At 46.0% G+C, this 13,416-nt stretch overlaps 1 protein-coding gene across 14 annotated transcripts in view; it reads right to left on the reverse strand.

The window, feature by feature from the left end:
- The window catches only part of ITPR1 (inositol 1,4,5-trisphosphate receptor type 1), a 182,521-nt gene that overhangs the window by 42,722 nt on the left and 126,383 nt on the right, over positions 1-13,416 (reverse strand). For all 14 annotated transcript variants that reach the window (XM_063348471.1, XM_063348468.1, XM_063348473.1 and 11 more), the window contains 2 exons: positions 6,147-6,327; positions 5,268-5,521 (listed from right to left, as the gene is read on the reverse strand). In XM_063348471.1, coding sequence (XP_063204541.1) covers positions 5,268-5,521; positions 6,147-6,327 — 435 coding nt within the window. The remainder of the gene's footprint in view (positions 1-5,267; positions 5,522-6,146; positions 6,328-13,416) is intronic.

Consider the following 13,416-nt stretch of genomic DNA (forward strand, 5'->3'; position numbering starts at 1 on the left):
GCAGACTAAAGGTGACAGTGATTCAGCACATTTCAGCTGATTGCTCATTTAGTATCCTGACTTTTGATTAACTTGTCAGAATGTAGAAAGGTTGATGCTACAGAAATCATAGCTCATGCCTTCCCTCCAGGAAAAAAAAGCAAAAATAATGGATAATACTGAAAGCAATGAAACAAAACGCTCCCCAGCTGCGGTACAACGTTTGTTCTGATTATAGCTAGGCTTCTACCAGCTTTAGCTTCTTGATACAAAGTCAATAAACACAAAGGAAAGAGGAGGAACGAGGCACAGGAGACAGAAGGACAATGTTAGGTGGCTAAACAAGGGGAAGGAAAAAACAGTAGAAAAACAACACCCCACTGCACTGTGAGAAACTGCCCCAGGGAATGTCTGGGGCCGTCTCGGCCACTATAGATCGAGCTCTTCAGTTTGTCATCCCGGGCATCGCACTGGCTACAGTGGGAACGCAACTCTTCAATACTGAACACGCCTTCCTACTGCCTTCTGTGGGAACAAACCTGACCCGCGAGACCCTGCATTGAGAATAAAGAGCGACAGAGTTGCAGATTCAGCTAGAACATACGAAAAATATGCAGCTTGTGGGATTTTGAGGAGAAAAGCATGACAAGAGCATTCATACTGCTTAACTTTCAGCATTCACTCAACTGAGAGAAATACTTCCCAATGGGATGAAGTACACTTAAAGTCAGGCCGTCTTTAAACTCCTACCTTTGTGAATGACTTTCCGGAGACCCTTCCCTAGCTGACTTCATGCTACTGTTCATTTTCAGGGAGCCCAGTCCTCCCCATTTCTGGGATCCATGACCAGATAGGGCTACACGTGCAAAGGCAGCACCTGCAGCCAGTTCTTAATGCCTCTCTACAGCACAGTGGGGTGTTGGAGACTTAGCTTCCCTAAAGCCGAGTACCCTTTAGAGAAAACACGATGACTAAAAATAAAATTGGCTACTTTCAGAATCCTTGCTTGGTGTGTTCAAGCAGGGATGAACGCAGAATCCTTAGAAGGAATAGTTCTACCATTGAAGAGGGCAATTCCCCCAAAAGCCTAAATGTTTTCTTTGGACAGTCTTTGTTTTAGCAGAAATCTGACCCCTAATTGGAAAAACTTTGCAAAGAAAGAACATAAATACGAAGAAAGTCTTAGTAAAAAGATTTTTTTAAATTATCAGATTTTTCTTTACAAGCAATCAGGTAAGGCAAGGCATTTTTTCACTGAATACAGGTTTGCTCTTTAGTCGTCTGAAGTTAATCCTCACACACACTTCTTGCCTAAAACATGGCGAGCTAAACCAGCTCATTCTCTGCCTGCAGCAGTACTGCCCCACGAGCCAAATTACTGAATCCCTCTCCTGCAGCATGCAGAGCTTTACTGTTCTTTATTACCTAGGCTTTGTCTCCAGGGATTACGAATAAAAGAAACAGTCAAATCTGATGTTAAAAATTGTATCAATTCCTGCTTTTTTTTTTTTTTGCACAAAACCAGTATTTAACCTAATGACTTAGACCTTTAATTTGAGCACGACTGGCTAGCATATTACTACAATATTTTTATTTCACAAAAATAACTTGCTTGATAAGAAAAAAAAAGAATTGGAGTACTATGTTCTTCCTATGAAGATGGGATTTTTAAGTGTAATGCTGGAGCTGCACACTTGGCTGTGGGGGCGTGGAAGGGTCCTGGGTGCCACCTGCTCAGGCGCCAACTCCAGAGGGAGGGCACTGCTCCCTGCTCTGCTGGGAATCAGAGAATCACAGAATGGTTTGGGTTGGAAGGGACATTAAAGCCCACCCAGTGCCACCCCCTGCCCTGGGCAGGGACACCTCCCACCAGACCAGGCTGCTCCAAGCCCCGTCCAACCTGGCCTTGAACCCCTCCAGGGATGGGGCAGCCACAGCTTCTCTGGGCAACCTGGGCCAGGGGCTCACCACCCTCACAGCAAAGAATTTCTTCCTGAGATCTCCCCTCTTCCAGTTTAAAAACATTCCCCCTCGTCCCATGGCTCCCCTCCCTGATCCAGAGTCGCTCCCCAGCTTTTCTGGAGCCCCTTTAGGGACTGGAAGGGGCTCTGAGGTCTCCCCGGAGCCTTCTCTTCTCCAGGCTGAACCCCCCCAGCTCTCTCAGCCTGTCCTCCCAGCAGAGGGGCTCCAGCCCTCCCAGCATCTCCGTGGCCTCCTCTGGCCCTGCTCCAGCAGCTCCGTGTCCTTCTGCTGTTGGTGCCCAGAGCTGGAGGCAGCCCTGCAGGGGGGTCTCCCAGAGCGGAGCAGAGGGGCAGAATCCCCCCCTCGCCCTGCTGCCCACGCTGCTGGGGATGCAGCCCAGGCTGCGGGGGGTTTCTGGGCTGCCAGCGCACATTGCCAGCTCGTGCTGAGCTTCTCATCCACCAGCACCCCCAGGTCCTTCTCCTCAGGGCTGCTCTCCAGCCATTCTCCGCCCAGCCTGTTTGGGATCCCGCTCCTCTCCTGCAGCCAGCGCTGCTCTTGCTCACAGAAAACTTTCCCTGGATGCTTCAACTCAGCTTGTCACGAGCTTCAGTTCTCATGACTGATGCTGCAGTATACAAGGACATCTTCATTCAGAAAGAGACGGTACAGAAAAGACCTCCTAAGGAAACTGGTGAGGCTGTAGCCTGGCCAAAGCAGGAGAGGCGACAGCATGGCTACAGCAACAGCTCTGCTGTCAAGGCTGAGCTCTCGCATACAATCAAGCATCAGACCTAATGCAAGTTTAATAAGAGCCCCGAGTATCTCTGTGCTGAGAGAGAAACAGCGATATCAGGAGTACTCCACAGCAAAATCTGATGCATTCAGCCTGAATCGGGTAACAAAACATACTCAAGCGTCCCGTCCTTGCACTAATTTGAAGAAGATATTGCAGCTCCTCCTGCAGACCCATGCAGTCAGCTGAAGGGGGGCAGCACCCCGACTGTGTGCAACACGGAACAAACTGCAGGTTTATCTGTGCAGGCAATGACCGAGTGATGCAAAAGGCACAGTATTACCGCTCCCTTGGCCATTTCAGAGACTTCCTCCTCACCTCAAACACATATCGACTCTTACAGCCGTGACTTGCATTTTCGTGTTTTTGCACAACATCAGGCTACTCACAATTGCTAACGGCTTGTAAAACACTTGGTTTGACAAACTTACAACTGCACTGGACCGGTGATTTCTAATTCAAATCTAACTTAGGCAATTTTGGAAGCCACACAGCTTCCAGGATAGGTCTGTCATTCCTTTAAGCATTGGCAATATTGATAAGGAGTTCAGTTACAATGTACCAGCTGCAGACACCACGATTTTGACGCTTCAGACACTCCTGCCTCCCCTTCAGGGCTGAAGGAGAAAGGCCAGCATCAAGGCAGGCATGCAGCAAGAGGATTATGTTTGAAAAATTGTTCCTCCCAGCTTTTTTTAAAAAACCAAAACAAAACCACCTTTTTCTCCTAGAGCTGAATGCAACTACTTGCTGTTTGGGAAATCTAATTGTTCAGGACAGTGAGCAGCTCCGGCCAAGTTTCTGCATTGGCTTGAATTCAATTTTGCTCCTATAGCTCTCGGTGCCCAGGCAGAGAGCGCAGCAGCAGCAGATCACGTGCGTGCGGGTTTGGACTGCTGCCACCTAAAACTGCCGTCCTCCTTGTCTCCGACATCGCTAACGGCATGGAAATTGTTTGACAAAACAAAGATCAAATAGTTTTTTTGGAAAAAAAAATTAGGAGAAACCCTGATGTATGTAATCTCAGCACCCATAAAATGCTAAAGGAATTACATGTTCATAGCCCAGGAACATTACCATGCAGATTTGATTTCAAACGCCGCCAGCAGCAGGGCATTCAAGTTCAGCGGAAGTGATCTGGCAGGTCTGAAAAGCACTCACGCAGGGTCCTACACTTCTGGCGTGCTGTACAACAATATGCAATCACTGCAATTATTCCTCCTTTATGAGGGCATTTAGTGCATTGTACTGCCTCTCACCAGCTCCTCGCTTGCTGTCAATTCTAATCCAGCAGCGACGGTTACGCTGAACAAAAATCACGTTAATTGCAGTCCATTTGTAAGCAAAAATCTTATCTCCTGTAGAGGCATGCGCTAGATAAGATTACTAACATGCAAGTTCTGGGCTCACTATTTAAAATTATACAAACACATCACCAGCATCACAGGACAGCGGAGGTTGGCAGGGACCTTTGGAGACTGTCTGCTCCAAACCCCTTGCCCTGTCATGGGGCATCAACGAGCAGAGCCTGGCTCCAGCCTCTTCACAACGCCCCGTCAGGTGTTTCTGATGAGAACTGTAGAATCCCAAGCCTTCCCCTCTCCAGGCTGACCTCTCCCAGCTCCCTCTGCCTCTCCTTGCCCACCAGATGCTCCAGTCCCGTAGTAATTTTTGAGACTCCCTGATGGACTTGGTAGCCCAGGACTGGACCCAGCACTCCACAGGGGCCTGGGTCATCCCACAGGCACTGCGGACTTGTGCACATCCAACTTGTTTGAATGTTTCCTAACCCCATTCTCCTCCACCGAGGGTCCGTCTTCCTTGCTCCAGACCTCCCCTCTGATCTCAGCATCCTAGGGTTTGTGAAAGCTGGTCTTACCAGTAAAGACCAAGGTGAAGGTAGCATTGAGCACCTTGGCCTTCATGTCCTTTACCACCCAGGGCCCCTGCCCACTTCAGCAGCAGACCCATGCCCTCCCTGATCTCCTTCTGCTGTGGATACAACCCAGAAACCCTTCTTGTTGCCCTTCATGTCCCTCACCAGATTAAACTCCAGCTGAGGCTTTCCCGATACCATCCCCACGTGTTGAACTCTACGCACACAAACAGATCCATGAAAACCCATGAGAACCTGTTCACTGGAAAGGAAGCATATGCTTGAGGGCTGCTGCAACCAAAGTCCCAATGTGCTCTTTATTTTTCTACACTACTTTTTTCTTTTCCTTTCCTTCCCCTCTCAAAAGTACATCAGTAACTTCACAGCAGAACACCTGCTTTAAGTATATAGCCACATCAAGTGTTGATCCTATCACTTTTTGTATACATTGCAAAGACCACCGAACACTGGATAACTGGACTTCCCTGCATTTGTCCAGCAAGGTATAAATATGTTTTTTTGGATTATGTTCAAGGCCAAAGAAAACAGTCAGTCACGTATCGATTTAAAAAGGCACGGGATGTGCGAGACGGATGCAACAGCAGTGACTGCGCAAGGCGACACGAGCACGCCTGTTCAGGAACCAGGCGGTACCTGCAAATCCCGATTGTGGTTTTCACAGAGCAGCTGCAAGAACCGGAGGATGGGCTGCATTATTGAGATCACAGCACTCATCTCCAGCTCATCTTTGCTCTTGTCTGCTGCAGACTGTGCTCCTTCTGCTGCCGAGTAATGGTCATCAGGATCAGCTTCCCTCCGGTAAGTGTTGTAAGCCTTTCTTGTAGCTGCCGAGGCCTCCAGCAACTGATCCCGGACCTCCTCGGTAATTTGGGTCATGGGCTCTCTCACTACAACACACAAGAACAGATCTTCCTTAGGCGAACTGAACAAAAGGGAGCAGAGAATCTATTCACCCATTTCCCGTTACAGTTTCACACGCAGGCCAACTACTCATCATCAGCTCTTTCTGGTAAGTATGTTTAGTGTGATGTGAGGGTCTCGAGTTTAGAAGGATATCATGTCACTCTCTTCGCACCTTTTATGCGAACCACATTGAAGTTACAAATTCTGGTATTAATTGGTTAGGGCACACACTTCTAGCACTAGCAGGAGTTATGATAAAAGGACCTGCTATAGAAGAAAATTAGGATTTCTCCACTTATTGTTAGAGAAGGCACTGACCACAACCCACAGTCCAGGGTCGTTACTATGGATCAGATCTGGGCAGCTTGTCACGATGGACAAGGTGGCAGAGTCTCATCTCAGAAATACTTTTCATCATTTCAATAGCACAATCTCACAAATGGATGAAGAGGGGATGAAGCTCTTGAAATCCCAAGCCAGGGCACCACAGATCTCTGAACTTTGCTCTGTGGGATCAGAGATCAGAGCATTATTGAATCAATTGAAATGAGTTCGAAACACAGCATTTTACTCCCTTGTCACTTCAGAAACAGAACAACTGGGGATTACCTCTTTTCCTGTTCGGTACATCTCTGTCTGAGTCTTCATCTTTCTTTTTATTTCCTAAGTCACTAGTGTTGACTGTGACAGTAGCCTTGATTTCTTGCTGTGCCACTTTCATGCGATCATAAAAAACCTTAAAGAACTTTTCAGATTTCTTATCTTCCGTCAGTCGGCAGAAGAACGAATGCTACAAGAGAAAATGGAACAGGATCTATATCTTCATACGCAGGTTTGAATACAGATTATTTCACCTTTCTGCACCGTACGATATCCTGAAGGACTGAGAGGTTAATTAGTTTTCAGTAAATCGAAACCTAGAGCAATGGAGACTCGTACTTTATTGTTAAGGAAGACCAAGTGTCTCCGCTGCATTAGCTCCCTTATTAACAACTTCCAAATATATTTTTAAAGAAGCAAGTGCAATAAATCACGCTGTCCATACATATAGGCAGCACGCTTCTCTCTACAGCAGTGGAATTAAGGTGAGCACAATGAATTAAGGTAAGGACAATGGAATTATCTATAATTTGATTCTCAGTTCAGAAGCAAAACCGTATGAGCAAAATACAGAGGAAAAAGAGCTGTCCTGCCTTCCCGCCCGCGAATCAGAGGGACTGTGACTCATAACACGCAATAGTCAATGTTAATCACAGCCCAAAAATGTACAAACAATGTAATGAGGGATATTTTGTGCTAAGTTTCCATTGCCCCGTCTGCAGCAGACTTCTTAAAACTCTAATATATCTTTAAGTGACAGGAAAACTCAAAGCACTGACTACTTTTAAAAAGGTTTATTAATGTTCTTCTGCCCATATGTGCACAGAGACAGAAAGTTCTTCCTAAAATTGAGGAGAATACAAATCATGTACAGGTCAAAAAGGAGCCAACACAGTGAGTGATCAGACAATTCTTGATGAAACCAATATGCTGTTACATAAATCAGGACCAGAGCTTAAACACGACTGAAGGATGAACTTGTAAGTGGGTCACCTTATGCAGAGTATTATGAAATTAGTTAGCATTCTGCAGCGGCTCACGATCCAACAGCTTTACATGATGAATAGGAATGAAGCCTGATTTATTGAAAAAACAAATTAAAATGGGAATAGCAATATATCCTGCCCGCTTTCCTGCGAAGCGGAGCACACAAGGCTGCCTCTGGCACGCCTGCCTTTGATCACTCCCAGGCAGCGGCAGTCAGAAGAGCGCTGAATGACTTTGAAACACTAATAAAGTTGCATCTTTGATTGCAGAGGAGCAGCATGACTATTTAAAGAAGTTGGTCAATATTCACATGAGATATCCCTCCCGCCACTGCAACACCTTCTACCTGCCCAGAGCACCTCGGGTAAACTCTTTCAGAGCTTGTTATTGTTTCCAGTGATCAACAGAGTGAGGAGGGAAAGGAGAACTCAGAGGAGGGCAAGGAGAAGAACCCTGGATGGGCATCGCACATCGGCAAAGCCACCCACACTGGCACCTTCTCCTGACATCCATTCAGTCTAGTAAAAGAGATGCCCGAGCACTGCCAAGAGATGCCTTCGACCCAAAGTCGTTGCAAAAGAAACGGGCCCTGTGACACTACACAAGATGCTTTGGGTACCCAATTCATTTAAAGTATTGGATTAGAGAATAATTCTGAAAATACTATTATATCAAGAATTTTCACGTTTTCTCATAACATACACAAATAAAAACATCCTTTGTCTGAATGACAGTTTGCTTATCCAGTTGGGTTTTTTTTGACTCTAAACCAGTTCTTTGACCTGTCCAGACTCAGTGGACAGAATACCATCAAATTACAATCATAATGAAGAGACGCATTAGCACGGTTTCCCTGAGCTGCTGACCAGTAACCAAACCCCAGGCTGGGTTATTTACACAGCCAACCCGTTGAAGCACGGTTGGTCTCTTACTTGGTGGCTGCAAGTACAGGGGAAGAGTCTGCATCTAAGTTGCATCTTGAAAATTTTTACTGTCCCAGTATTACACAACGAGTGTAACAATAACAACATTTTACAGACAGACCACTATAAACCATCAGTTCTAGAAAGGGCAGCTGTTTTCTGAACACCACCACGATTTGCTCGTCAGGCGAGCAATGGTTGTCACCTGGCTGCACATCTCAAGCGCCTGTTCAGGAGGAGTTTCCCTGCGATGAAGCGGCAGTGAAGGAAAAGCTTTTTTTAATGTACCACGCTGAAGAAATACCTTGTACGCGAGTAATTGTTACTTGCTGACAGGCTTGACTTTTGCTGTCTTTTCAAAGCTTCTTAACTGACTTTCCACTGCACTTCAGAGAAAAAAACCCAATGAAACGAACATTTCCAGTAAAGCTTTCTTGTGCATGCTGTGCATACATTCAATGGTTGTCACAAAGCGATTGTTTCAGTTTAGGTCAGGATGTCTAACACCTTCACACGTATGAATCAACCACATGCCAGCTGTCAAAGATACCATATTTTAAGAGGTGTGATCTTGCAAGTTGCACTTGAGCAGGTTAATTGGTGGTGATAATTATGACAGAAATCCTAAAATTTATTTACAGATCATCGAATCCCAGGTTGGAAGGGACCTGAAGGATTATCCCGTCCAAGCTTTCTCGGCCAAAGCACGGTCTAGACAAAATGGCCCAGCACCCCATCCAGCTGAATCTTAAAAGTTTGACCAATGTTGGGGAATCCACCACTTCCCTGGGAAGATTATTCCAATGGCTGATTCTTCTCATTGTGAAAAATTCTCCTCTTGTGTCCTGTTGGAATCTCCCCAGCAGTAACTTTTACTCATCACCCCTCATCTTTTCTGTGTGACTTCTCGTAAAAAGGGAGTCTCCATCTTCTTTGTAGCCATCCTTTAAACGCTGGAAACATGGTGATAAGGTCTCCCCTGAGCCTTCTTTTCTCAAGGCTGAACAAACCCAGTTCTCTCAGCCTTCCCTCAAATGGCAGGCTTCCCGGTCCTTTCATCATCTTGGTGGCCCTTCTCTGGACCTTCGCCAGCCTGACCATATCTTCTTTGTATAGCGGGGACCAAAATCGAACACAGTATTCCAGGTGTGGCCTGACCGGTGCTGAGCAGATTGGGATAATGGCTTCTTTATCTCTGATGGTGATGCCCTTGTTGATGCAACCCACATTCTGTTGGATTGCTTTGCCGCAGCAGCACACTGTGCTTAAAGCAAAAACTGGAAAAATCTCACTTTTTAACATGGAAATGGAGCGGCCGTTTCAGACTACTGTATGCCCGGGTCCTGGCTTGCACATAGGCATTGTGCGACCACAAGGAAGACTACTGAAAGAGCAAGTGTGCAAGGAGAGCAGCTTGGAATGAAGAGAACAGCAAACCCCCTGCACTCGTACACATTTTTGAAGAATAGTGCTTTTAATGTGCCACTGATGCTGGAATATTTGACATCAGCTGTTCCTTTGAGGGCCTCCAAACAAAACTGATGCAAACTCCAAATCCAAGCGCCTTGTCAGCAAGAGAGAGCCTTGTCCTCCCAGGCTGGCTTCTCGTCTCCCAGCCAGACCCTGCTGATTTAGCCACCACCAAGCTGGGACTTGTGATCTCGTAGAAAACTAAAGTAGGGCGGGGACCTGTGACCTGTAACACACCAGTATGTGGACTGTATCTGGTTATTCCAGTGTGAGGCACCAGAGGAAAAGCTACCTGAAAGGGAACCGAAGATACAAGCTTCATCTCATACCCGAGACGCTGGCAATGGACCAGTTGCCTGCTCATACATTGTGCTAAAATAATCCAGTATGAAACTGTATTTTATTTCAACTGTGTTTTGTTAACAACTGTTAAAGAGTTGTTGCCGTTAAACGAGAAACACCACATGACACACAGAAGATCATGAGGTTTGCTTTATGAATGCCAGATTCAGCAAACAGCTCTACAAGTACACGCACCTCGATGAAATGCAATACCCCTCCAGAGCACTGCAACCAGACGATTAAATGAACCAAGACTTCTCTCCGATGTGACAATATCAGAGATATTTGCGATCGCAATTAATTACACAGCCACAGAAGGAAAGAAACTCACATGATCTGCAGAAGCTCCTAGCACGATAGCTGTGCTCACCATGCGCAAGGACATCACGCAAAGAGTTCTCCATCGTTTTTAAAGACGGAGCATCCACCACCTATACAAACTCATTCAAGACTAACTTGGGGCAATGGAAAGAGCTTTGTTTAGAAACACAAGAGGAAAATCTTCTTGTGTAAAGGTTTGCAAGTTCAAAGTCTTGCAGGTGACTGGAGAAGAAATATTTTCGTGGTGCACTGTTTCCACACAGGTACGAAGCAGCAGTGCACTGCTGCTTTTATAGACATTATACATCAAGCATTATGATGAGCCTGTATTTGTTTCAAAGGGATGGAAGGAGAAGAACAATAACACCAGGTACCAGGAAGCCTGTGCAATAACTTCTGCTTCCTTCTCCTCTCCATCACCCAACTTGCTCCTAAAGAAATCCAACCAAAAGCCTCATGCGCAGCAGAATATCCCTCTTCCGCCTTTGCCCTCCAGCATACTGCCTCTGAGCAAAGGGAGAACCATCAGTAAATACCAACACCGTACCAGCTACAACTTTATTCCCCTGGTCCACGGAAAACACGTTGCAGAAGAAAAGCTGCAAACCGAGGGACCAATTTCACTACAAAATAAATTGAGGGCCAAGTTTAAATGGCAGCACATTGATCAGCTACAGCCTGGCACACCTCTGACCACCATCAGCCCTTCACTCTCGCTCATTAACGGAGCCCAAAGTTGTGTTTAAGTAATGCATCACTTCGATAAAAGAACCCTATCGTTCCGTAGAAGGCATCGGAGATGATGAACTAGGTCTGTCCATAGTATGTTCCAGTGGTTAATAACTGTTAGAAACATGTGATTAAGCTCCTTTTTATGTCACACTAACCTCCAGTCACTGATTTTTAAATTTTTTTATAATTTATGTCTCTTCCATGATTGTCTCAGGAATTTGGTATCCTCTCTCATTCAAGTTATTTACATACACTATGAAATGTTTACCTAACTTTTTTGCTAAACTGAAAATACTATTTTTGCTTGTTGGCATTTTACTCAGAATTAATATCATTTCCTGTGGTGGCTATTTTTTGGCACGCTCTTAAATATTGCAGATCATTAACAATCTGGACTGTAAAATCACATTTAAAAAAAAAAAACACCAAACAATCAGCAAAGAATGGGCACATTCCCTAGCATTTCCATTTCACCTCTTCTCCTTTCCTGCCTTGCCTTCCAACATCTTTGAGACAGAATATACATAACTGCCACCCATGAGTGGAAGAGGAGCCCAGCTAAGTGCCCAGCAGCGCAGGGGAGTGGGACTGCAGAGGCAGGATAACCACACGGCACGTACCAATGCTCCTTAACGTGTCTCACATACCAGCAATCGGTAGCAAACTGGTTTTTTAACCGGCAGAGCCAACATCTGCCCTTTGGAGAGCAAAGCTGGAAAACACAGCAGCCTGATACCTTCGCGTAAGGCGTACCGAGTATAGACTCGGCTAACTAATCCACTATAAACAGAACTAATCCACAATAAATTTAATGAGGAGTGAGTCTGTGCCCAATGTAGGATTGTTAAATGGAAATAAAATAAAAAAAAGAACCAGCTGAAGGCAGCTTATTTCTAGTTCTTCCTTTTGAAAGGCTGATCCGACTTTGGCTGTGTTGTGCTGTCACCTTTCCTGGGAACACCTTCCTCCACGCCGTTACCTGGAACTGCCCCTGGGTCACAACTGTTTCCCCAACCAGGAAAAGGAACAACCGCTGGATTATTTCACACCGACTGGCTTGGCTTCCCACCCCAGACTCCGTAACTGCAGGCTGGACTGTGTGCGTGGTCTGTACGACGGCATTGTGAGAAACAACTAAAAGCTATTAGCAAGCATTGGGTTGGAGATGCATCTGCTCGGAGCCGTGCTTCCTCCTGTGAGAAGGGTGGCCTGATTTTAGGGAAGCATTTGGCTGCAGAAGCCAGCGGAGATGCCGGCATCCTGCAGAGGACAGAGCCTTTTGGGGACCGCACCTTCTGTAATTCACAAAGCCGTCTCAGCAGAGCCATCACACCCTGCCAGACCATCCGAACACATCCTAGAGAACTCCCTGGGACAACAAACATTGGATTACCAATAAATAAGGGAAAGCAAAGCCCCAGCAAACACCTCCCAAATTAAAGCAAACTGTTGTCATCTCCCTCCCCATTTCTTTAACACCAGCGAACAGAAAATCCCCCGTGAACTTGACTAGTCAGGGATATATCAAAGAGGAAAGTCCCTCCAGATACAAGAGAAAGCTCAGCGATCTGGCTTCAATTCAGGACATTTTATTCCAGCGCTACAGAGGAATTATTACGGGGATCTTAACTCGCTTGGGTTATCCGGACGGGCTGCCAGCATGAACTAATGCAAAACTTCTGTGCTACTTCACGTTTGCGGAAAGAGCTTGCCACCCCCGTACCGTTTCTTATAGCTGGGCTACTTCGAAGCAGCCACACTTTACGGGGAACAGCACTGCTAACACAAGCACTGAATGCAGCGCAAATGCCAACCCTTTACATTCTGCCGAACCATATTGCCACGGCTTTTACTGCAGAAAATTCAAACCTAGCCTGGCTTTCTCTCCCCGCTCACTTATTTATTTTGAATATCACTGATCCTTCTTCTTTTTCTTGAAGTCTTTCATATGTCCTGGCTCGCTGAAGATCCATCACTCTGAGGCGTGAGTGATGGATATCATTAGTCTTGCATAGCTTAAGGAAATGGCAGCTGAAATATTTCATGCTGAACGTACTTCACAGTTTGAAATAAACGCATAAGGAAAATCTGCCAGAACACCTCAATTGCCTGGTTTTTTTGCAAACTGTAAAATAAACTTTGTCCTGAAAGCAGAAGAGGGACTTCCCAGCTTTATTTTCCACAAATAAGACAAACTCTCTCTGGCATGGGCATCCACGTGCCATCCTCCAAGGCTCTCCTCCTACCTGGAGATTCTGCCCTACCGCAGGGGGGAGGTTTTTGGAGGGCAGGAGGGTGCACAGACCAGCTTTAAATGAAAGCGGCAGCAGAATTACAGCATCCATTTCAGGAAGAGCCCTTATACACGTTCTCCTGCTGCAACACCCAAAATCTTGATGCGATTTAAAACCATTTCACAAAGAGAAAAGTAGGAACAAACTTCATGAAGATATATGGTCCCCTTGTGCCCTTCCAGAGCCAGGACGGTGAAGTGACAGGGAACG

Source organism: Chroicocephalus ridibundus, chromosome 10, assembly GCF_963924245.1.
Source record: "Chroicocephalus ridibundus chromosome 10, bChrRid1.1, whole genome shotgun sequence".
In the NCBI taxonomy this organism is placed as follows: domain Eukaryota; kingdom Metazoa; phylum Chordata; class Aves; order Charadriiformes; family Laridae; genus Chroicocephalus; species Chroicocephalus ridibundus.